The sequence below is a fragment of the Gopherus flavomarginatus genome, chromosome 13, assembly GCF_025201925.1.
Source record: "Gopherus flavomarginatus isolate rGopFla2 chromosome 13, rGopFla2.mat.asm, whole genome shotgun sequence".
Lineage (NCBI taxonomy): Eukaryota > Metazoa > Chordata > Testudines > Testudinidae > Gopherus > Gopherus flavomarginatus.
In genome coordinates this window covers 28810214-28834719 of record NC_066629.1, presented here as the reverse complement: position 1 = coordinate 28834719, position 24506 = coordinate 28810214, and the positions used below count along the sequence as shown (strand labels likewise).

The following is a 24506-nucleotide window of genomic DNA, read 5'->3' as shown; positions in this document are numbered from 1 at the left end:
CAGTGCTGATTTGTCCCTCCTGCCCCAGCACTCTGCAGCACTTGGAGAAACAAGGCTGCTTCATACTTCAGAGGAGAGGGGAGTCCTTCCACTATGTAAGATCTGGACAGTGTTACAGGGCCCAGCACAATGCTGCTCTCTCCTTGGCTGCAGAGATTAGCACTGGGCTCCTGTTTGTGGCCCAGACTGCAAACGCCAGGCCAGAGAGATGGGACCTTGCAGGTCCTCAGGTGAGAGCCCATGCTCCTTGGGGCTTTTATCAGGGCTGCTATTGATCATGGTGTTCCCTGGCTCCCTGACAGAAACTCACCCTACAGGTCTCAGCATATTAGCTGCTGGGAAGACATGGGGCCACTTGGGCACAGACAACAGACAGCTAAATGTAGGTTGTCAGACACCCCCAAAGAGCAACCCACACATCCCAGTCTTGTCCCTTCTAGGAACATGAACCCAAGCAAAGATGCAGCAGAAGAGGCAGGAGGAGGCTAGTGATGATGAATCCTGTTTCACACTAACCACTGGGCCCCCAGGTTCCTCCTCCTGTTCCTATCTCCTTCACTCTCTCTGATCAGACAGGCAAGTTCCCGTGGCTCCTCTACCTCTTCTTCCCCCCATCCCACCACAATCCCAATCTCCAGCTGTCTCCTTGGGCAGGCAACTCTCACTCTCCTTTGATCCAATTATCGCTAGCAGCTTCCTCTGTTGATTCGGTGCTGAACAGACTCCAAGCTCTTGGCTAGGCCCCCCCACCTACCCTCAGCTCCCATCCATTTCACACTCTCAGGCCCTTGCTGACTGTGTCCAAAAGTAAGGCTCACTAAGTACAAGTCCATGGCCCAAGAAGCAGCTCCGCTCTGCTCCCCTTCCCTCCCCGGTGGAGGAAGCACACTCCCTGTCTGAAGTGCAGGGGGCTCGGTACGGTCTGTGCCTTGGGCTGGTGTGTGGGCATGTCACGCGTGCACAGGTAAATCCTTCCCAGCGAGATCCTGGACATCTCCACAGGGAGTAGACCTGGCAGCTCCCTGCCTCTCAGGCCAAGGAGGCGGACAGGTTGCTAACAGCAATGTCTCCAGGAAAAGCGTGGTTCTTGCTTCTCTCCGGTTTTTAATCTGATCTTTAATCTGAGACTGCACTGTGGCCTCAATAACAATTATTGGACACAGATGCATGCCTAAGGCTCGCTTCCCAACACCAACTGCTAGAGAAGGGCTGACATTTGGAGGGGTTGAGCCATGAAGGAGCTGGAGTCTCTGATCTTAAACTGAGAGGCAGGGGGCAAGTGGCTCAGGGATGGGGAGGCACAACTGGATTCTGATCATCATGTGCTTGTCCCTATAGCAGGGCCATTCACAGGGGCTGCCAAGGGTGGCGGGATGTTATTGGGGACTGAAACTTTTCAGGAGCTTCCAGTGCCTCTGAGAGCCACAAAATTGAGCTAGCCACTCACTGTCAGGAGGGAAGGAACAGCTGCCCTATGTGCCTCTCACTCCCTCCATTCTTGGGAGCCAAGGCTGGATCTGAATCCCATTGCCAGCCCAGCTCTCGCTGGGATGCTGGTTCCATCTGGCTCTGGGCTGCTGAGCTCACATAAACCAGGAACATCAATGTAGATGTCAACCTAAGTCCCTGCAAGATGAGAGGGTGTGGCAGCACCAGCTCCCATTGCTGGGACTGAAGATGGGTGGGACTTAGTGTGCCCACCCCCCAGGGGCTCTGGGTATCCTAGCCAGATCCAGACTGTGCCTCCCCATCCCCATTTTCAGTGAGATTAACCCAGGTTCCGGATCCCACATTCAGCATCTAGATGTGGCTAGTTTAGTGGGGCTCTCTCAGCACCCTGCAGAAAGTTACAGCCACACAAAAGTGGATCACAGCAAAGCCCACACACCTGGAGGAGAAGGACGGGGGCAAGGACATGGCTGGCAGCAGCAGTCAGGCCAACACTGACAGTAGTTAGCAAGAGCAGAGGAATCACACAGGTAACATATCACCTTCAGTCTGTGCATCGAGTGCGGCAGAAGGCAAGTGCAGTGCAGCAGCATCTTGCGTGCCAGGCCATCAATAGCCCTGTCTTTTGCTTCTCATCTGGGCTCCAAAAGCATCATATAATCTTCCACTAACTATACCCTACAATCCAGGCAGACAGGCAGGTCCACATCAGATACTGGGACAGGGCAGGAATATTAGCTCCGTTTAGCAACGGGGATGGAAGAGGGCAGGCTAAGATACTCAGAAGTGGTCACTAATTTGGGGGGCCCAACTGAAGACCCCTAGGGGATGACTTCCAGGGGTGCTAAGCACCCACAACTCTAGCTGACATGACTGGAAGCTTGCATGTGCTCAGCACCCCTGAAAGTCAGGCCCTAGGGTTTCCAGTTGGACCCCCCCAAATTAATGACTTCTTAGAATCAGGCCCAAGGTTCCTAAAATGGGGCATTCAAAATTAACAGCCAGTTTGAAAACTGGGGTGTAGGGGACTTGCCCAAGGCCTCTCAGGGAGTCTATAACACAGCTGGGAATGGAATCCCTAGGCCTCCTGTTCTATCCATTACAAACACACCCTCTCCACACAGTCTGGCTTTCCCATGGTGTGATGGTTGGTCTCCATCCAGTGTAAGTTACACAGTGAGTCTCAGCCACAGGAGAGCGGGAAAAGTGACACCCCTTCCCCCAGGTGAGCTCCTAACCCCTATCAGCCTCGGCCCATTGTCACAGATGGGCAAGAGGAACTTACCCTCTCCTAGGGGTAGGAGGGTGATGGCGGTGCTGAGCCGGCCACTGCCCAGGCTCACCAGATGTGGCTTGTCGGTCTGGACCTTCAGCCCCTTGCCCATGTCTATTAGGTCCAGAGGACTTTTCTGTAGGTAAGGATAAAGCAGAACCCCTGGTTAGAATATGCTCATCCCTGAACTCAGGGGAGAGGTCGCTGGGCCGAGCCCTTCCTAGATGGGGGCCAGAGAGGTTTTCCACTTGGCAGGAAATGCAATGAGTTTGGTGAGTCTCAGTCAATTCCTGGTGAACCAGCATCCACAGCACAAAAGCCACCCCATTAGGTTGGTCCCTTACAGGCAGCGCCAGCAGAAAGGTCAAGGGCTGAACAGACCATTGGGACTGTCCTCTCTTCTCATCCCTCTAGCGCAGGCCATGTTGTGGATGCTGACCTTGCCCCTGACCATTCTGGAGGTAAGCAGAGGGCTCCAGAGCTGTCAATCTGGCACCAAGACACAAAAATCGTGAGGTAGATATGGCACCAGCTGCTGCAGAAGAGGTGGTTCTTGCACTGGCAGCACCACACATGTGGGAAAGGGAAGAGAGAGAGAGCAGGGATGGAAGGAGCCATGGGGACAAGGCTGGAACATGTCTGGGGCACAGGCGGGAGAGTGCACACAAGACCCCTGAAATGAGGAGCAAGGCCAGCTTTAGCACCTGAAACATGCTGGTAAATGGATGGATGGACAAGACGACAGATGGGGTCTGTGCCGAGGGTTGGCTCCTACCCAGCAGCCTGTCCACAATCAGATTCAGATAGGTTCTCTCTCCGTTCCCACTTTGCACAGCAAAGATGGATCATAAATATTTATGGACGCCATATCTTTCTGTTCTCTATGACAGGGCAGAGCGGAAGTGGAGGTCTCACAGAATGGCTGGCTGCAGCCAGCAGGGCAAGGCTCTCCTCACTGCCCTGGGCCCCTGACCCTACTTCAGGTAAACCAGAATCCAACCGGGCTTCACTTAGACCCCATCAGCTACATGCACACACATGTATATGCATGCATACGGACATGCATCCCCACACGGATGCAAGCACACACAAACACAAACCCACAAGCACAGCCTGCTGGGCCCCTGGCTCCACATTCTGAGGGTGTCTCCCTCAGCCCTTTTCCCAGAGCACAGAGAGTGCCCTGTGTGGGTTCCAGACAGCGGGTTAGCAAGCTGAGGAACGGACTCCTCAGATGTGGAGTCTGAGGGTTCTGGGCCTTCCCCATGTCTCCAGATCTCACGACAGGCCAGCTGTGATCTTTGCTCTGTGCTGCAGCTTGGGGAAGCGGAGACTAGAAGGATGAAAAGTGACAATAGCCCAGCCCCAGGGCAAGGGGGATTCCATGGGCTCAGGTTCTTTTTAACAGGATCCAAGGTACTAGCCATTTAGCCCAACTGGATTTACAGCCAATCCCATAATAGGATTGGGAGGAAACGCTCAATGGCACTCGGCAGAAGGCAGCGCCTGTCACCCACACCCTAGTCCTGGGGTTGTTCAGAATACCAATAACCCTTCAGAGTCGAGCTCTGGGAGGGAGTGGAGGGTGGGAGATGTGGCACAGAGCCATGCCATTCTCCAGCTCTGGGGTGGGATCATGCCTCACTGACCATAAATCATCAACAGCCTCTTACCGTGATGGGGCCACAATTCCTCTCTGGCAAACTGTTCCCATGTCCCCTCTCCACAAGATCCTCCAGGAGTCTTTAGGGTCAACTGGGCCAAAGTGCTACTATATGGATGCTGAACTGCCCAATCTAGAACCAGTGCCCCCAACCCCCATCTGGAATTGGGGTCTGGCCCATAACAGAAGCAGGGCCATTTATGAAGCCTGACCCAGGCCTGGGAGAGGGAATAAACTTTCCCTATACTCTCATGGGATTGCCAGGCCCATCTCCCAGCACTTGGGGCTGCTCTCTCTTTGGTTTTCTGGATGCCCTGATTTCCTGCTGGCCCCATCACTATGGGGACCTAAGCAGCCTGTATTGCCAGTGCTCTCAGCATCATCCCTGAATCCCTCTCTAGGACCAATAACCTTTGCTCATTTGTGACCCCAGTGCCAGTCTCTGGTGATGGAAGGACAGGGCATTAGCCCCCAAAGCTATCTCAGTCTGCCCTCACCAGCACAAGGCAGCAGTGCTGATGCACTGGCTGGAGGAGGTGACCCCGGCACACACTCACCTGGATGATTGCTTGGACTTTGTGGGTTGGACTGGTAACATTCCTGTTTGAAGCTTCCATGGCAACTTCATCAATGTGCCTGGCACTCTCCTGGGAAGGAACCAGAAACACAGAGGGGGTGTTAGGACTTGAGAGCGCCCTCCAGTAACAGGAATACAATGACAGAATCAATCTAGCGCTGTGCATGGGGCTATGCTGCAGAGACACACCTCTCCTTCCCCAGCAGAGGATGCAGAAGGTTGGACCAATGAGACACATGAGGTCACAGGCTGACAGTAAAGTTCAAAACAGCCCAGCAAGCACAGGTGAGTGATCGAGAGGCCCCATTATCTAGGCCTAACCAATGAAAGGAGAGTGGTTTAGGGATTATAGCAGGGGATGGACAATCAGGATGTCCGAGTTCTATTCCAAGCTTGACCTTTGGCAAGTCATCTCACTGCTCCAGGCCTCAGTTTCCCCATCTGTACAGTGGGGATCACACCCACCTGTCCACACAGGCTGTCAGAGCTCATGACTGTTCATAACCAGCTTGAAGTACTTGCTGCTCCCTCATCCACCTACCCATAGACACAAGCAGCTTCCAGGCTTTTAATCAGCTTCTGCACTGGCATTATTTTCTTCTAGAAATGGGTGAGGTGTATGAATCCCAGTACTAAAGAGAGACAGGATTAGGAAAAAGCAACAAAGAGTCCTGTGGCACCTTATAGACTAACGAATGTATTGGAGCATAAGTGTTCGTGGGTGAATACCCACATCATCAGATGCATGGCACACGAAAGCTTACGCTCCAATACATTTGTTAGTCTAATAAGGTGCCACAGGACTCTTTGTTGCTTTTTACAGGTGCAGACTAACACAGCTACCCCTCTGACACTTGAGCATTCGGAGCTCTGAGAGCTGGACACCAGGGAGCATAATTTCTGGCCTCATAATCTTCTACCAGCTGGGCTTTGCATGACAGAATCCCTGAGCCTCATTTCCTCTCTGCCTGCTCCTGCTCAAATCAATGGGGAAATGATCACAGGGGCATCTGGCTTGGACCCCAACTGAACTGAGTAATTCTGCAAACATACCTTGCCACAGGGTCTCTGCTGATGCGAAATGACAGTGAGTGGCACAAACACCCAAAAAGCACAGTAACTTAGAGCCCCTATGCGTAGAATGCAACAGAACGTGTGCAGAGCATGGGATACATGGCCATCTTTCACCATTCACCCAAGGATCTCCCAGACCTTTACAAACATGAACTATGTTAGCATCATAAACCCTGCACAAGGCTGGTCAGGGGAGGTCTACGGGAACAGGTCAGCCAGTTCTCCAGCACAGCAGCTTTTTAACAGCACTCAGACTGGCAGGAGAGGAAAAATAATCTTCTCTCCCAGTGAAACTTCAGGGAACTATAGGGGGAAGCAGACAACTTCCCAGGGTTAGAATGGGGCCAAGACACCTGAGCTAAGAGCCCAACTCATACCATGTGCCCTGGTCAGTTCCATGTCTCAGTTCCAAGGATTACATTTAATAGCAAGAAGATACTTTTCTGCTAAATTCCTGGTTCCAGATGCTCAGGAATTGTCTCAAGATTACATTTCTCTGTCCATCCATCCAGAGATATTCTCTCTCACACACATTCACTAACATACATTTGTACACAGAGGGCATAACTACAGAACACAGAACAAAAGAGGGAGTCTTAACTGAACAATAGCTTTGCAGAGCCTCATTTTTAAAAATCTACATCACTAAATAATCACTGAGGGAAAAACCCAACATCTGGGATGCAGGGAAGGAAGGACTAACGAAGACAGACGTACACATACCACATATGACAACGCATCCATGCTTGCCCAGCAGCCCGCCCCACTAGTCAGCAGGAATGTTGTGCACCAGCCAGTCTCTCTCCCAGGTGCTGCTTAGGGAACTAGCAACCCCTCACATTCATGTGTGTGCACACAGCTCCTCAGACCCTCTGCATGTCTGCACATGCCCCACATTTACATGCATGTTCAAACACACACACAAACTGACTAACTGAAACCCAATTTCAGCTCCTCCTACATTACCATCCTGGTCAGGGTTTCTGTCCCTGCAGGAATAAATAAAGCAGCTTGGAGAGGAAACTGACCACACAAGCCAGTGATTTCCTGCACTCTGGTGCTCAGACCATTTGGGCCAGCTTAGCCCAAGTTTACCCCCTACTCCATGAATCCCACACTTCCATCTTGGGGTCACCCTACAGCAGGATGGCAGCAGTAACCCCCTCCTTGCTGGCCTGGGCTTTAAGCACTTCCAGAGCAGATCTGAGGATGGACAGTTTGTGGGGCAGAGACCTCACCTCATTTGGCCTGTGGATCATTGGGTTCTGTTGCCTCCCCTATTACAGACCACGTGGCTTGTGACATTACAACACAATGATAAGGACTGCTCCCAGCCTTGTGTTGTATGAGTGCAGGTCAGGGGGCAGATTGTATCACATGGGTTCCTAGCAGCTGTCCCAAAACCACTATTTTGAGACAGTGTGAAGCACTAACATTCTCCCTGTCAACAATGAGGGTGGAGTGAAGCCTACGCTTTTAGCAAGAATCATTGTGCTTCAGAGTAAGGTTAAGAGGCTCCGGAGAAGGCTGGGATCTGCTGGACCCTTCAGCCCCTGCTTCCCAGCAAGAGCCGCACTGCTCCCCTATCATATAGGCACTAGCTCTTTAGCCAGTCTGGTGTCAAGACCCCAAGTGATGGAGCCACCACTCCTTCCCCAAGGAGCTGCAGACAAATCACTCGGGTGGAAGAGTATTGTGCTAGGATATTCAGAGCTGGAAAGATGCACTGGACTACTGAATCCCCCAGCAATGCAGGGCTCAAACAGGACTGCAGAGGGAGTGTCTGGGAGGAATTAGAGTTGCTGGTTGCATTTGTCTGGGGAAGAGGCAGCCCGGCCCCTCCTTCCCCAACCAGGCCTGTGCTCTTTGTAAAATGTTATTTTGCTGGTATTAAGGCAGAACTAGGTCACATATGGCTCATTAAAAGCAGGCCAAACTGTGTGACACCAGTGCACCATCTACAGGCTAAGCCTGCATTGCAGGTGATAGCATCGACTTAGCCTTCTCCTATCATTGCCAATGGAGAACAATGTTCACGAATGCAGCCACTGACACTCCCAAGAGCCCCAGCATGCTTTCAGGAAAACACGCTGAACTCTCCTCTCAGTTACCCCCAGGAAGCTTTCCTGGCCCTGCTTCACCTGCCCCCCGGTTAGCATTGGCCCCAGCGGGATTAGAGAAAACAGGATGGGCTGGGGTAACTTGATCAAAACGACTCCAAAAGTCCCACCAGGATGCGGTGGCTCCCTGTTCTCTACCTGCTCACCTTTGCCAGCTGGGCATTTCTTGTGCCTTTCCTGCCAAGGGCCAGGGCCACTGAGTACATGGAAAGATTGTTTAGTCTCTGCTCTCACACATCCAGTAGCCCACCCATTACAGACACAGCCAGAACAGGGTTGCGCTGCTCCTGGGTCGTACTGGGACTCAGATCTCACAGATGCTTGTGTCTAATGCATTGCAAGGGCCTATAGGACCCTGGGGATTGAAGTCTGTCTCACCACACCAGACATGCATATTCAGTCCCCAGGTCTTTTCTTTCTGTTGGCCAGACCCTGAAGAGGGGGGAAATTCCCATATCACTTTTCATCTAGAAGGATCCCACAGAGCTCTACAGAAACATCACTTCCCCAGGACTGACATTCACCCCAGAGATGGCTGTAACATGGCAGCTGCCACACCCAGCACAGTGACAGGTTAGGGCAGACTGGGAATAACCACCTGTATCCAACTGAAACGGCTCGGGCAGGATTGGTAGAGAATAATTACCCAAGATGGGCTTTGGCCATGACACTAGAGTCAATGCCCTGGCTTGTGGAAAGTGTCCTGGGAACTTTATTGCTCCCAAGTGACCAGGACTTCAGTCCACATCCCATCCAGAAGACAGGCCATTTGTGGGAGATGGGTGAGTAGTGTGGGGGGGCCTAGACAAGCCCTAGTGTAGCCTGGGATCACTGCAGCTCATGGGATTCATGAAGACCCAGTGCTGCCTTCAGCTATCAGAACACCTAGGCCAGTGGAAAATACCAGTGCTAGCCCAGCATGCAGTGCTCCTCTGGTTCCAGCTGAAGGCAGCTGTGATTCGCACTTCTGTACAGCATATGTACAACCCATGGCTAGCCTCTGGGACAAATGCCAGGGCATCCCCCTCAGATGGACAAAGTCTGGGCTTCTCCTACTCTCCCTAGAGACAAAGCTATCTACAGGATGCCCTGACAATCCTAGCCCACCAATCCTCAAGCTTCAACCAGTGCAGCAAGGAGAGATCTTTTCCCTACTTTGTCAAAGAAAGCATGGTCTGTGGTTAGCACAAACCATACCCAGAGCGAGAGCACACAGCCTGGCCAGGAAGAGTGGGAGCTAGCGCGTAGCTATTACATGCTGCGGAAAAAATGAAAGGCTGGAAAAAGACTGTTTTGACTCCAGGGCAGGGAAAGAAGAAAATAACCATCAGCTCACAGTAAAGGCCCTGGCTCCCTCGGGAATAGGCAGCTGAAAGAGGACAGCATCAGGAAGTAAGACCAGACAGAATTCAAACTGAAATGCCTAGATTGGCATTCAGGCCCAAAATTCATAGCAGTCCCCACTGACACCCAGGGAAGCCAGGCTTCCCCCAAGCTGGGCCGTGGGTATGGAGTGGAGGAGCTGAGTTGGAAATATTATTTGTAAAAGGAGCACACTGGACATGAGGCTGAGTGATGGCTCTGGGGTTAGAGCCAGGAGAATGTATGTGGATCTGGCTGTCAGAGCGGCTGAGCTCCTGCCACTACAAGCTGTCAACGCTCAGCACATCTGACCCTCATCTCACTGTCTGGACAGTGATGCAGGGCCGTTTCCCTTCACTCCCTGATTCTCATGCACAAGCCTATAGCTACTGAGGGGTAGGACTAGCCCCTACTGCACAGAGGGCCGGTGTGTGTTTTCGCGAACAAGTTGGAGAGGGGGCACTAGCTCATTACCACCAGGGCATCTCTCCATTTGCTGCCACTTTCCCACAGCTGCAAAAGGAGTTTCCAACCTGCTAGATGAGATTTCCTGTGTGGGCTGTGCAGCCAGGACCTTTCCTGCAGGCAGTGGCACTCGGGGCAGAGAAAGGGGGTAGAGGAAAGACGTGGCACTGGGATCAGGGGTGGCAGAGGAGGAGACACAGTAATGGGGTTGGGCAGGGGGAAATGCAGCTTCCACACAGCATATTAATGGAGTGGTTTGGAGCTCTCTAGGACCTGCTCCCCTGCCTGCTCAGACATCACTCGCTAGCATGCAGCTGAGCCTGTGCCAGCCACCTGTTGGGCCAGAACCACCGCTGATGTTTACAGGAGCCCCCGTTAGGCCTGGACTCCAGCTGCCCCAAGTCAGGGTCTGAGCCCGGATGTTGGCAGGACAAGAAGCCCATTGGACCCATGAGCACTGGGAAGGGCTAGACTTAAAGTTTATGTGATCCCCCTGCTCCAATACACACATGCCACACCCCGAGCCACAGTGTGGTTTTAAGGTCTGCACCTTACCTGCGCTTGGATCCTCACCCTGGCACTGGGCCAAGCACTGACCACCAGCTTCAGTGGCAGAGCGTTCATGTCCCTGTGCTCTGTTCACACCATGGCCTTGAGGTGCGGCCTAGCTGAGCTGTGGGAGAAGTCGTAGAGAACAGTCTGTACTGCGAGCTCCCTGGGGAGGTGACAGGCGCATCAAGGCAGGAGACCCCAGCGGGGAGAGCCAGGCCAGCAGGGCCCACAGCCCTAACCTCTCCCCAACCCCTGCACCTTCCCCACAAAAGCAGCTGCAGCCAGCTGCTAGCTCTTGGCTGCTGTTGGGCCAGAGGAAAAGCAGGCAGGAGGCTGGACTCTTGAAAAGGAAGAGAGGGAGGCCAGGATGGAATCATGCTTGGAGATTAACTCCTTCCCACCACAGCAGTCCACAGGATCCCAACCAAACCCACAGAGTCAGTGTGGGGTGAGGGGCAAGCATCACACTGGGCCATGCTCTGGCACCTTCCATCGATCTGGGCATGGCAGCACGAAACCCACCCAGCTCCCGTGAGGCAGGTACCCCCTTCACAAACGGGGGAACTCCAGCACTGAGAGGAAAAGTCACCACAGCAGCCTATAACAGAGCATAACAGAGCAGGGGATAGAAGCCAGGAGCTCTGTCTCCCAGACTTGCCGCCCCAGCTCTAACAATTAGGTGTCTCTCCTATCCCAGAGTCAGCACTAGTACACAGGAGTCCTGACTCTCAGACTCTCCATACACACCCTTCAGCTTTAATCACTAGACTCCTCTCCCCTCCTCAAGCCAGGAATAGAATCCAGGAGTTCTGATTCCTCTCCCACCCCACTCTAACTACAAGATAAGCCCAGGTTTCCTGCTCTCATGCTAGCCTAGCAGGCCACCTCCCCCGACCTATTACCATTGAGATGCTATAATCCTTACAGGGGATTTAACTGCTTTCCACAGGAGGGAGACACTGATCCCCTAGACCTCTCCACAAAGATTTTGTACCATCTCCCCCATCCCAGTGCCCCGGTTGGAATCCTTGTGGGAGCCACTGGCCACCCCATGGACCTGGCTATCTCCAAGGCTCTCCAAAGGGAACTCCCCAGTGCAAGGAGATAAGGAATTGGGGAGCCCCCCTCAGGGCATATTTCATGCTTCCTCCATGCCCCTCATCCCAGCCTCTCACCTCATCTCCTGGGAAGCCCCAGCACGAAGGGTGATTGCTGCCCTTCACAAGCAGACTCTGTTCTAGGAATGCTAGCAAGGGAGTGAGGGCCAGCTCAGCCGGGTGCCCCACCTCTGGCAGCAACAAGGCAGCCTTTCTTCTCTCACAGCAGCCTGCAAAACACTTCACTTGTTCCTGCCACAAAAAGAGGCGCAGGCTGCAAATGCCAAAGGGTCGGGCTCAGCTACCAGAAAAGCAGCCCCAGAGCCTTCACAAACAGCACAGACCATGCTCACCCCTCACACTTCCCCATGAGGTTACTACCCCCTGCCTGCTCCTTCCCTAGCATCCATGGGGCTCAGGTCTCCCAAAGAAATCCCTACATAAAATTATTTTAAAAGTTAAGAAAAAGACCTCGGTTCTTTCCAGGAAGGGAAGAGGTGAGCATGGGAGGGGAAGCGAGGGGGAGGACTTTACCTCAGCCTAAGGAGGATGGGAGCACAGAAGCCACCCACAAAAATGAACTTCCATCTTGCTCAGCTGGTGCCGCTCAGTCCTGACTAACAGCACCCTTGATATTCCAGCCCTGGGCTTCCCCCCCTGCACACCCCACAGCTCTGCCAAAGTCCTTCAATTTCAACTCATAGCCCCCATACTGTTCCAGCACTGGGATCCTAAATCCAGCTCTGCCAAAGCCCCTCATTCAGACATGAAAATAACAAATATTTGACAACTCAGGCTGGAGCTTGCACTCAAATGTCAGCTGCTGCTGTTGGATTCTTGGTAAACTGAGCAGCCTCTGTGGCCTGGTCACAATACTGGGATGGGTCAGTGAGCTGAAGCATCAGGTGGGAGCAGTGGGGGCCAACTGGCCTTGTGGCTGAATCCCTCCTGCCCCTTTCTCTTGGGTTGGGCTATCAGTGGCAACAGTCGGAAACGCAGTGGTAGGGCTGGGAGCCTAGTTTGGCTTCAGGAGGGTTGGGGAAGGAGGATTTTTTCTCCTGGGTGTCTCATCAAGTTTGTTTCTCTTTGAGATCCAGCTGGTCCATTCGACTCAGATGCTGCCTGCCAAAGTGCTCACCTTCCTTTCTTCTTGTGCATCACTGCATGAACCTCCAAGTGAGGTCCCTTTGAGACACCATAGTGACTGCAGCTTTGTATAACTGTAACCTACCCCCAACTAAACAGAGGGAGATGCATATCACACCTCCAGCAAGCCACACGTGGCCAAGTCATTTCCCCTTTCTGTGCAGGGGCAGCTCCAGGCACCAGTATGCCAAGCGCGTGCCTGGGGTGGCAAGCCATGGGCAGCACTCTGCTGGTTGCCATGAGGGCGGCAGGCAGGTTGCCTTCAGCAGCATGCCTGCGGAGGGTCTGCTGGTCCCGCGGCTTTGGCGGACCTCCCGCAGGCATGCCGCCGAATCCGCGGGACTGGGGACCTCCCGCAGGCAAGCAGCAGAAGGCAGCCTGCCTGCCATGCTTGGGGCGGTAAAATACCTACAGCCGCCCCTGCCTCTGTGCCTGACTTTTCTCATGGGGATAATAACCCTGCCCTGCCTTCAAGGGCACTATGAGCCTGGGTTAATTTATGCTTATAAAGCATCTTGCAGATGGGACCTCCTGTTATCTTACTTAAAACCAACAAAACACAAGGGGAAAGAGCACCCATCTGTGCTCCACTTAGTTGTATCTGCAGCTACAGAGGACAGGTCGGACTCAGCCTGCAAATACACCGAGAGTATGGAGGCCTGGGTGTGCCCAAGAACAGTATTTGGCCATGTGTACATCTACACACACCATATGGAAGCTGGACAATGTCTATCATCCTCTCTAATGGCTGAATGCAGGTGTGGCTGAGAGAACACATGACAGGAGTGGTCTTAGGTAACCCACAAGGAATTGCAGCACCCTATGTTATATGCCCTGAAATATAGCATCCCTGGCCTCTTTCTTCCCCCCCATCCCATTCCCTTCGATGAGTCACTTGGAAGCAGTCAGAGCTGAGTTAACGGGTACACCACACACCATCCAGGCTCTGTATTCAACTTGGCTGTACATTCACTCCACATCTGCTAATGTGTTTAAGGCACCAAAGCTGTCACCCCGTCCCAGTGAGCAACGGGCTGTTGTGCTTCCAGCCTGGGAATGTCGGAGGCGGGAGCATTGTCTTGGAGACAAACGTGGGTGGGAAAGGGACTTGCGCCAGGCAGCCCACAGTAACTAAATTGCAGCAAGGGCCCTGATTGGCAAGGGCTAATACGGGCTGGTGTCAGTGTCTGAAACATCCCATCAGGGCCAGTTGCTGTGAATAGGCTAAGCTCAGCCTGCACCCATCTCTGCAACAAGCTGAAACAGTCCAGTGCTCAGGAAAGCTTGGAGTTGACCCAGGCTCCCCACTTCACATTTGACCCTGTTGAGAGGAGGGTGTGGGGAGGGCAGTTCAGCCCCAAAGCCTGGATTTGAATCCACTGTTTGGGTCTGATCTTATCTCAAAAGCCGTGCTCCCCATGGCTGGGGCTACAGAGACAGTATTTGTTCTGATCCCTTCTTAGCACAGAGCTGGCCATGTCATCACAGGTGCAAGTCCCGGTAGAGAGGCCAGCTTGCCTCAGAGGCTCCTTCCCCTCTCTCTTTTTTCCAATGGCTCCTTCTAGGAGAAAACACCCACACATCTCCATCCCAAAGATTACACACACTGGAGCCCTGGTCACATGTTGTCAAGGCGACACAACATGCCTGGCAATAACAGTAACATAAATTAGCTCCAAGATAGTTACATTGGGAGACAAAGAATTCTCTGCCCCACCCACTGATCTCAGCTCCTGGGAGGAAATGAGCTCCCCTACTGGGGTCATTAAAGTGTGCACAGCTGCCAACTCCAGCCCCAAGCATTTCCTCAACTCCTTTTGCCATTCTCCATACACAGCAGTCAACCCCTCCCGCCCCCCAGACATTCTGTTTTGCCTGCCACCACAAGGTATTGTCAGCCAGGGAGATTTGGGAGTCAAATTAGGGACCTGCTTTTTAACACTATGGAAACATAAAGGACACAAAGGCAAAGGGAGGCATCCAGAGGGGCAGAAAGAAACCATAAAATAAGCGTTGCCTCCCTCATCACCCACTAGGGGCAGGTCTGGAAGGGTTTATTTAAATGGACTGGGTTCAGATATTCAATTAAATAGGGTACCTAATACACAAAGAATCCTCAGGTAAAACAGCTAACACCTTACCACAACAGTACTTCCTGTCAATTAATGCTTAGGAACAAGACTGCAGTCTGCAAAGAATTAACTAGATATATCTCTATTCTGCCTTTCTGCATCATGGAAGGGTTTGAGTTTGGGCAACCCAATACATCTCAGTCCCGATTCACAGCCTGCTATCCCTGACCTATAGTCCCCCATGCACATACAGCTCTGCTCCTACCCCCACATTCTGACCTGTAGCTCCCTGCTAGTATCCCAGTTCAGAGCCATGCCCTCACCCACAGCTCGGCAGATGACTTCAGTCCCAACCCAGAGTCCCCCACGATTCCCCACACATGCATACAGTTCTGCTGATGCACCTCAAACTGACTCATAGCTCCCTGCTATTCCAGCTCTGTCCTCTCAGCTCTGCCTATGCCCCTCAATCCAAACTGCAGCATCCCACCCCACTTCCTTTCCCAGGTAAAAGAAAACAAGGCTGAGGTTCTTGACCTGTATTTTACAACAAATCTCAGGTGGCAGATATAACACACCAGGAGGCTCAAGGCAGCTCTGCCTGAACATCATTTATAAAGGCTGTTTGAATTCATTACATGGGAACAGGACAGTGGCCAGGTCTCATAAGAGTTCTACTGCCACCCACAGACACTTTGAGGAATTCCACCAAGCAAGAGCAGCAGCCGTGCTCACTTGCACCAGCCAAAATACCAGGGCATGAGGGGGGACACTACATGAGAGTCCAATCAGAGATACTCCCAAGTGCCACTATTTTAAAACTCAACAAAACAGATGAAACAAGGGAATTGAGACTATCTGCAGACCTGCCAAACGTTAGGACCCTGGTGACTCTGCCACTCTTGGCAGCATTATCACACATCTTCGGTAAAGGATCACAAAACAGGAAGAAGACATTCCCCCAGGAAATGCTCTTAGGGCTCACAGAATGTGCACTGGGCTGGAGCCCGAGACCAGAGCTTCCAGTCCTGCCTCTTTTGGTGAGGGCTGTTAATGTTACTGGCAGTTCACACCCGTAACTACTGATAAAGAAGGTGTCCGAGTCCTAAAAAGAGAAGTGCTGGAAACGCAGCACAGGGCAGCTGAAAATCAAGGCCCACTCAGCCATCTCAGCATTTTTACATGGGGATGGATAAAAATGCAAGTGGCCCTTTAAGGCCATGGCTACACTGTCGCTTTACAGCACTGCAACTTTCTCGCTCAGGGGTGTGAAAAAAACATCCCCCTGAGTGCTGCAAGATACAGCACTGTAAAGCGTCAGTGTAAACAGTGCCGCAGCGCTGGGAGCGCGGCTCCCAGTGCTGCAACCTAAACCCCATGAGGAGGTGGAGTATGTGCAGCGCTGGGAGAGCTCTCTCCCAGCGCTGGCGCTGCGACTACACTCGCACTTCAAAGCGCTGCCGAAGTTTCGAGTGTAGCCATACCCTAAGAAGAAAATCCTCACACTCAGCACAGAGCAGCTAGGCAGTTTCCTCTGGGGCTGACCAACCATGGTGCTCTGGAACCCTCAAGCAGGAGGTGAACAGTGCAGAAAGAGCATGGTTGTCCATACAGGAAGCTCCCAGGCATGAGCATGGGAGATCAGGATTCCTACTGATTGTTGTGGGCTTACCCACCAACCATCATTCCCTGCTACAGAGGGGACAGCCAAGTTGAGACCTATCAGGACCAAACAAAAGGGAACCCCAGGATTGTGTATAGACAAGGATAAGGGACAAAATATATAATCCCCACTTCACAGGATCCCAGCCCTCATAGAATCATAGAAGATTAGGGTTGGAAGAGACCTCAGGAGATCATCTAGTCCAACCCCCTGCTCAAAGCAGGACCAACTCCAACTAAATCATCCCAGCCAGGGCTTTGTCAAGCTGAGCCTTAAATCCTCTCAGGATGGAGTTTCCACCACCTTCCTAGGTAACTCATTCCAGTGCTTCACCACTCTCCTCGTGAAAAAGCGTTTCCTAATATCCAACCTAGACCTCCCACACTGCAACTTGAGACGATTGGTCCTTGTTCTGTCATCTGCCACCACTGAAAACAGCTGAGCTCCATCCTCTTTGGAACCCCCCTTCAGGTAGTTGAAGGCTGCCATCAAATCCCCCCTCACTCTTATCTTCTGCAGACTAAACAAGCCCAGTTCTCTCAGCCTCTCCTTGTAAGTGACATGCTCCAGCCCCCTAATCATTTTCATTGCCCTCCGCTGGACTCTCTCCAATTTGTCCACATCCCTTCTGTAGTGGGGGAACCAAAACTGGACACAATACTCCAGAGGTGGCCTCACCAGTACCGAAAAGAAGAGAATAATCACTTCCCTTGATCTGCTGGCAATGCTCCTACTAATGCAGCCTGTAGCAGGGTAGTCACCCAGCTCTAGCCCTGAAGGGGTTAAAGCAGCCCTGGAGAAGGCTGCAGCTGGAAAAAGCAGACACAGCTGTGGCCAGTTTAATCAGGGCCCAGCTGGCCCTGATAGAGGGCTGTGGACCAGAAGCTAGCGCACACACACTCTCTAGTTTTCAGAGACAGAAGGACCTGGCTGCCTGGGAAGCTGAGGAGGGTACCTAGGGTGGAGCAGTGCTGGGGAAGGGTAGAGAGAGCTGGTGAGCTCCAGCCTAGCAAAACCTCAGGCTACAGGCCAAGTTACGGGCCCAGCAAAAGGGTATTAGGGCTGCAGAGGGGCAGTCCAGAAATAGGCAGAGGCAGCTGGTCCAACCCCACTTGCCGATGATGAGTGGTTTACAGACTGCAGTCTGCCCCAGTAAGCGGAGGCTAGATGATGACTAGCAGTAGCCACTGAGGCAAGGTGGGGATAGAGGGGTGGGGAGACCCTGATGGGGGGTTACTACTGGGGGCAGAACCCTGCTATAGAAGGGCACCGAGGTCTGGGAGGGACATGGGGGCCAGTGGCAGCTGAGACACCAGCCTGCAGAGGGTGCTCTGGGCTGAACAGCTAATTCCCAGGATGACCAGCAGGAGGTCCCGCACCAGCAAGTCATCACCTCACCACACAGCCCAATATGCCTTTAGCCTTCTTAGCAATAATGGAACACTGCGAGCTCATATCCAGCTTCTCATCCACTGTAATCCCCAGGGCCTTTTTTGCAGAACTGCCACTCAGCCAGTCGGTCCCCAGCCTGTAGAGTGCATGGGATTCTTCTATCCTAAGTGCAGGACTCTGCACTTGTCCTTGTTGAACCTCATCAGATTTCTTTTGGCCCAATCCTCCAATCTGTCTAAGACACTCTGGACTCTATCCCTACCCTCCAGTGTATCCACCTCTCCCCCCAGCTTAGTGTCATCTGCGAACTTGCTGAGGGTGCAATCCATCCCCTCATCCAGATAATAAAGATCTTGAACAAAACTGGCTCCAGGACTGACCTCTAGAGCACTCCACTTGATACCGTCTGCCAACTAGACAGTGAGCTGTTGATCACTACCGGTTGTTGAGCCCGACAATCTAGCCAGCTTTCTAGCCACTTTATAGTCCATTTATCCAATCTATACTTTTTTAACTTGCTGGCAAGAATACTGTGGGAGATGATATCAAAAGCTTTGCTAAAGTCAAGATATATCACATCCACCACTTTCCCCATATCCACAGAGCCAGTTATCTCATCATAGATGGCAATCAGGTTGGTCAGGCATGACTTGCCTTTGGTGAATCCATGCTGTTTCTGATCACCCTCCTCTTCTCCAAGTGTGTTCTATGCTCAAATCTTCTTTCGCTTGACTTGCCAATGGCTAAATAACCACAAGGACAGCAGCAGCCTTGGGCTGGCAACAATGGCCCACACAAGAGCCCTCCTGCCACACTCACACAGAAGTGACCGTTCCCAAAGCATAGACACTAAGCCACTGTATTTTCCATTGCATGCATCTGAAGGTGTGGGTTTTAGCCCAGGAGAGTTTATGCCCAAATGAATGTGTTAAGTCTCTAAGATGCCACAAGTACTCCTTGTTCTTTTTGCTGATACAGACTAACACTCTTAAGCCTAGTTAGTCAGCATCATTCTCTCCATTTCATGGGCCTAGAGAAAGGCGAATGAAGTCAACACCAAAGCTGGGATTCCTGGCTCCTAACCCCTAGCAATCAGTCCATTCAGCCAAGACACCTCCCCTTGTGTGTAGCTGGACTCTGAACAGCCATTTGCACTAAACTGCCCAGGAACTCTAATCCCATCTCTCAGCGAAGTGGGGAGGCTACAGGTCTGTAAGAATTTCCCTCACTTTGGCTTCACAACCCTCAGCTCCCTCCCCTTCCTGGAAAAAGTAGGCTGCATGCCAAAGACTTGCTGTTACAGATTGTGGGAGAAAATATCAGAAATGTAAAGAATTCTGCCAAAGCCATTTCCCCGGGATAGCACGAGCCCTGACTCAAGTAGGGGACAGAGCTCTGTTTGTTTGCAATAGCCCTTTCACACGCTCCTGTCTAACCCAAACAGCGCTGCCTGGGGGTAGGGGCCCCTTATTAGTCCTGTCGCCCCAGCCCAGAGAAGGACTCCAGGTTCAAAGGCGCGATTTAGCCCGTTTACTCTGCTGGGCTCTCATACGGGCCGTACAGGGTCAGCCCCGCCCGGGCAGCAGCCTCTCCCGCCAGCCGCCAGCCTCACGCACAGCCCGGTCCCAGGTGCACGCGGCGCACTCGCCATCTGCCAACGCAGCAGTAGCTGCGCGGCCGCCCCTTCCCGCGCCCCAAAGCCTGGGCCACCCCCTGGCCCCTGCCCGGCCCCGAGCGGGGCACCCACCGCCGGCCGCCCTCGGGCAGCGCGCTCCGCACCCGCCTCGCCCGGGCCCGGGCCGCCCCTCTCTTGGGGGTCGGAGGGAGCCAGCCCCCGGGCGGGCGGCGCGCGGAGCCGCCGGGCGCTCCTCACCTGGCAGGTCCGCGCCGCTCGCGCTCCTCTCAGAGTCGCTCGGCGCGTGGCAGCGAGGCTCGGTCACCGCCCACCGCGGGCGGGGGGCTGGAGCGCATGACGAAACTGACACCCCCCCCCCCGCCCCGCGGAACTCCTGGCGGGCCGCGCGACGCCGCGGGAGGGGGCGCGAGGCTGGGGCAGGCAAGGGGTCGCCTTGCCCCGCCCACCCCGGCTAAAGGGGACAATGGAGCCCCCCCTCCCCGGCTGCCTGGGGACCCACCCACAACCCCTTCAAGTTGCTTAACGGCCTCTGGAAAAACCAAGGAACTACGCCGCAGCCGGCTGCCGCTGGGGAAATCGAGGCAGGGAGACGGGCGTGGACTTTCCTCAGGTCAGACTCTAGAATAGACCGCAGGGTTCCTGCCAGGACCACCCACCCCCCTTCCTTTCTCTGCCCCGGTTAAAAATACTCGTGGTCTACACCACCCTGGAACTGAGGGCTTCACCCAGCAATTGGGGCTGGCGCCTGCAGCGCTGGGTAGTCAGTACTGTGGCGACAACAAAGCTGTGCATTTCTAGAGCACTTCCCAGTACAGGGCCCCAAAAACATTTAAAATTTTTATTCAAGGTAATGTTAAAAAGGTATATAATACATAGGTTGAGAAAAGTGTCTGTACAGCCAGGTATAGTGCTGGGATTATCCACAAATACAAAGTTTGTTTTTAAAGTCATAAGATGCATATAGCACAATCAGCAATAACCCACATTTAGGTGAATAGATTTAACAATACAGTTTAGATATTAGAATCCAAAGACCCAGGTATACATCACTCATGAAAAATTGCACAGAGATTTGGTTGTGGAAAGCAAAATATATCAATGAGTGGCAGTTGTCCCTCAGTAATGGAGAATTAGGTTGGTTGTCCATTTACTACACAGAGAGGGGAAGAGACTTACCATAAAGACTCAGGGAATCGATTAAGGTTCCTATCTCATCCTCACAAGTTACCAGTTCTGAGCACTTTCTGGAGTGCAGTAAGGAACATCTATCACACAACTTAGGACATGTTCTTTCATCTTCAGGGGAAAATTGTGAGGAGTGTGTAGTGGTTTGATAGGGTGTACAGTTGTAAGTACATACATAGGCTGATATGTTTATAAAGGTGTTTATCCTCTTAGAAGAGAGCCCAAGTCTGGCTCCTACTTCACCTCCTCATACTTCTCCAGCCCCTTCCTTTTAATGATAAAAAGGCAGCTGGCAAAAAGAGTGTGAGGAGGTCTACTACGGCTGCTGACCTCACTCCAAGAACAGACCTTACTTTCCTGGCAGCAAACTCCCTAGCTGAGCACTGCCATGAGGACCCTCATTCATGCAGGGCAGAGGGGGCATGCAGCGGTAATTTGCCTGGCCCATGCACAGACCAAAACCGGGACAGGTTTGTGACAGTGTCTCTGAAAAGCCAGGAAGGGCTAGGAAAGGGAAAAGAGAAAATCAAAGCAATCAAGGGACAAACCCCCTTGAAATGCTCCTGGGCTGGCTTTCTCCTCGGAGTCACTGATGAGGAGCTGGGCCTTTGAGCCTTCCCAAAGCTGTGCAGAAGGAAAACTTAGCCTGACTAGACACAGGGCACTAAATCACTGCAGCCCAACAGGTCTTTAAACTCAGCAGCTATTTCAGTATCTGAAGACTGGAAGCCATGGAGTGAGCAAGACACAGCACTGTGGAGAAACAGCTCAGGACAGGAGGAACTGCCAGATACCCACTCTGACAAATGACATGATGAAAGCACAATGCAATGCAGCCTGTAGCCTAAGCTTCCAGTTCCCACAGTCACTGAGTAAACTGGACAATGCCACAGGTCAACATCTGCAATCTATCAAGCCTGCATTTTTAGTTATGCAACAGACTGTACAGCTGAGACACCCAAGAACCGAGGGATGAGAACAGGAAGGAAGAGAACAGGCATGTAGGCAGATCTTTCAGCCTCTCCAGAGTTTCCTTGAAGAGAGAGAAGTGGGCAGGGATACACCAGGACACACACTTGGCTTTGGAAACAGCATGAACCTGCAGCTCCAGCTAAATCAGTTCCAAATACATTTGGGCTGAACAGTATAAACTTGACCAAACTATAAGTTATTTTCAAAACCCACCAAGGGGACATATATGTGCATGGGGGCTCATGAGATTTTAGCTTTTCACATCTATATCTAGACCTAGAGCCCTCAACCATGGCAGGGCTCCAGCACATTAGCACTAAACAAATGCATGGTAAATAACAATCCCTATTCCACATTGAGCTAACAATCTAGATATAATTGCTGGGTTAACAAACAAACAAACAAAAAAACAGAGGCTGAGGATGTGGTAACAAACAGACTAGCTATGGTCACAGTTCATAGAAGAGTTAAGTTAAATTACCCTGCTCCAGATAGCAGCAAAGCCAGCTGCTGTGGAAGAGGAGGGATAAACACAGTCAGGGACTCTCTCCAAACACTTTCCAAATTAAAAACAAATTCACTAAAAAAAATAAATAAACCCATTTATAGTTTAAATTACATCAGCTCTTGGCCACCCAAACCCCTCTCCATTATAATGAAGCACCTTGACCCGGGAGCTCAGAAAATGTTCGGAACAGGACAGCTGAAATGTCAATGTGCAGTACAAGACCTCCCACTTTGTTAAATTTGCTCATAATTTTTTGCTTCCTGGTCCAGCATAAACACAGTTCAAGGGCCCAGGTGCGTTCATGGAACTGGACAGGAAATGATTTTCAGAAATAGCAAGCTGGTGCTCTTCTTTAGAACTCTCTAAGCAGGGTCAGCGTAGGAGTTGAACTGGGCAGTGTCGGCAGAGACATGTTTTGCTGAATGTTCAGCAATTAGTCAGTGGTTGTCTAGTCTTCTGTAGCCACATTCCATGACACACGAAGCTAGGGAGGTGTCTATATGAAGAACCAATGTCGTCCTAGTAATTCAATGCACAGAACTGAGGAAGGACTATGGGATAAAAATGAAAGCAGCTTTTTCTTACCAAACAGTGGTGTACACTCTACAAAGCCACTTCTGGAGGCAAAACTGTGCTGTTTCCCTTACAAAATAAAACCACCTTGATGAAAGGCATAGAGCTTTTTGTAGCAAAGTTAAAGCAACAAAAGCATCAGTGTAGATGCTGCCATTCATTATGTCGACATAACTGGCCTCCCCCAGTATTTCACAATGCCCACTGTGACCACTTTGTTCACTGTTTTGAATTCAGCTGCCCTGCATCTAGCTATGCAGGCAGGCGCCCCTCCGTTTTAAAATCTCCAGGAAGTTTTGACATTTTTCAGCATGGAGTGCTCACAGAGCTGCTGACACAGCAGCTCCTGGTAGCTGAGGAGGCTATGGGAGAACCTGGAGGGAATATCAGAACTATTAATGTGGAATAGGGGGCTGATGTGGGTGGAGTGCATCCCCCTGCCTCAGGATTGGTTGCTCAGGCAGCTGCATGAACTTTCAGAGACACCATACGAAAACTCTTCCTCTGCCCCAAAACAGTCTCTCACATATATACTCTACCCATCCAAAATCTCTCTCACTTCCTCAGTTTCTTCCCTCCCGCCACACACACCCTCTTCCCCTTTCTCCACCCTCCTTTAGTTGAAAAGCAGCTGGCAATCTCATAGGATGCCCATGGAATGATAGGATTGAGAAACCTACATCACCGGATGCTGTACCTGCCCCATGAAGCACTGCAAACCCTTCCCAAAGTACCCTATGCCCAGTTGGATAACTACCCACAGTGCACTGCTCTGTGTCAATGCAAGAGCTGCTAGTGTCGATGCGCTCTGCTGGAGCATAATGTAGACATGCAACAGTAGTTTAATTAAAATGGCATAACTTATGTTGACAAAACTTAAGGGTTTGTTTACATGAGAGACACTTATTTTGGTGTAAGTGTCTTCACACCAGAAGTGGCAACAATACTGTAGTAATTTTAATTCACACCTTAGTTTATATGGGAAAGTTTTTTTTCCTGTACAGAGTGCCTGAGTTAACAGTAGGATTGGGATTGTGAGGGTACCGAAGCAACACTACGGCAGTCTACAGGCTAGAAGTTTGATTTACATCAGCTGAAGTTTTCCCACATCAGGATGTGAATAGCTGCCAGTAACTTCAGGGAAAATTACTGTACACTGCATCTGAAGAATAGGGCTGCAAGGCAGCAACCGTACTGCTGACAGTAAAGAGCCATCCCTAGCCGTGCAGAGACATCAGCTGGCATATGCTTACCACACCACGGAACTGCTAAAGGAGAAGAGAAGGCTAGAAGTGACTCAAATTATTAAAATGGAGGTTGTACTGTTTTTTACGGTGTTCTCTTTCATGATTTATTACCTTGGCAAAAAACAGGAATGTGAAGTCTGCTGGGGGTCTCAGAAATGGGTACTCGGAGCATTCACATCTGAACTGAAGGGACAGAGTTGTGTAGCTTAAAGAGACATCTTTTCTCCGAAGTGCAGATAAAGAAGCATCAACAAAATACAAAGTGATTATAGTGATTTAAAATCACTTCCCCTCAATCGCTGCAGCTTTCAGTGTGGTCTCTGTCACAATTTCACTCATTCTCTAGTCACCACAGAATCTCCCTAGACAAGATCTGAAGCACTAATATAAAAGAACAAGCAGAAAACACTCACAAAAACCTTTCACCGACAAGCAGGAAAAAAAGAACAAGCCCGATTCTTTCCATCTCCCCAAGTTCTT

The 24506-nt window shown here is 51.6% G+C and overlaps 1 protein-coding gene across 9 annotated transcripts in view; it reads right to left on the bottom strand.

Annotated features, from left to right (window-relative positions):
• The window catches only part of PHLDB1 (pleckstrin homology like domain family B member 1), a 105860-nt gene extending 94084 nt beyond the window's left edge, over positions 1–11776 (bottom strand). For all 9 annotated transcript variants that reach the window (XM_050922074.1, XM_050922075.1, XM_050922078.1 and 6 more), the window contains exons 1-4: positions 11711–11776; positions 10539–10656; positions 4943–5032; positions 2735–2858 (exon numbers count right to left, since the gene is read on the bottom strand). In XM_050922074.1, the coding sequence (XP_050778031.1) occupies positions 2735–2858; positions 4943–5032; positions 10539–10607 (283 nt within the window). In that variant the 5' untranslated portion in view covers positions 10608–10656; positions 11711–11776. The remainder of the gene's footprint in view (positions 1–2734; positions 2859–4942; positions 5033–10538; positions 10657–11710) is intronic.
• Between the last annotated feature and the right edge of the window lie 12730 nt (positions 11777–24506).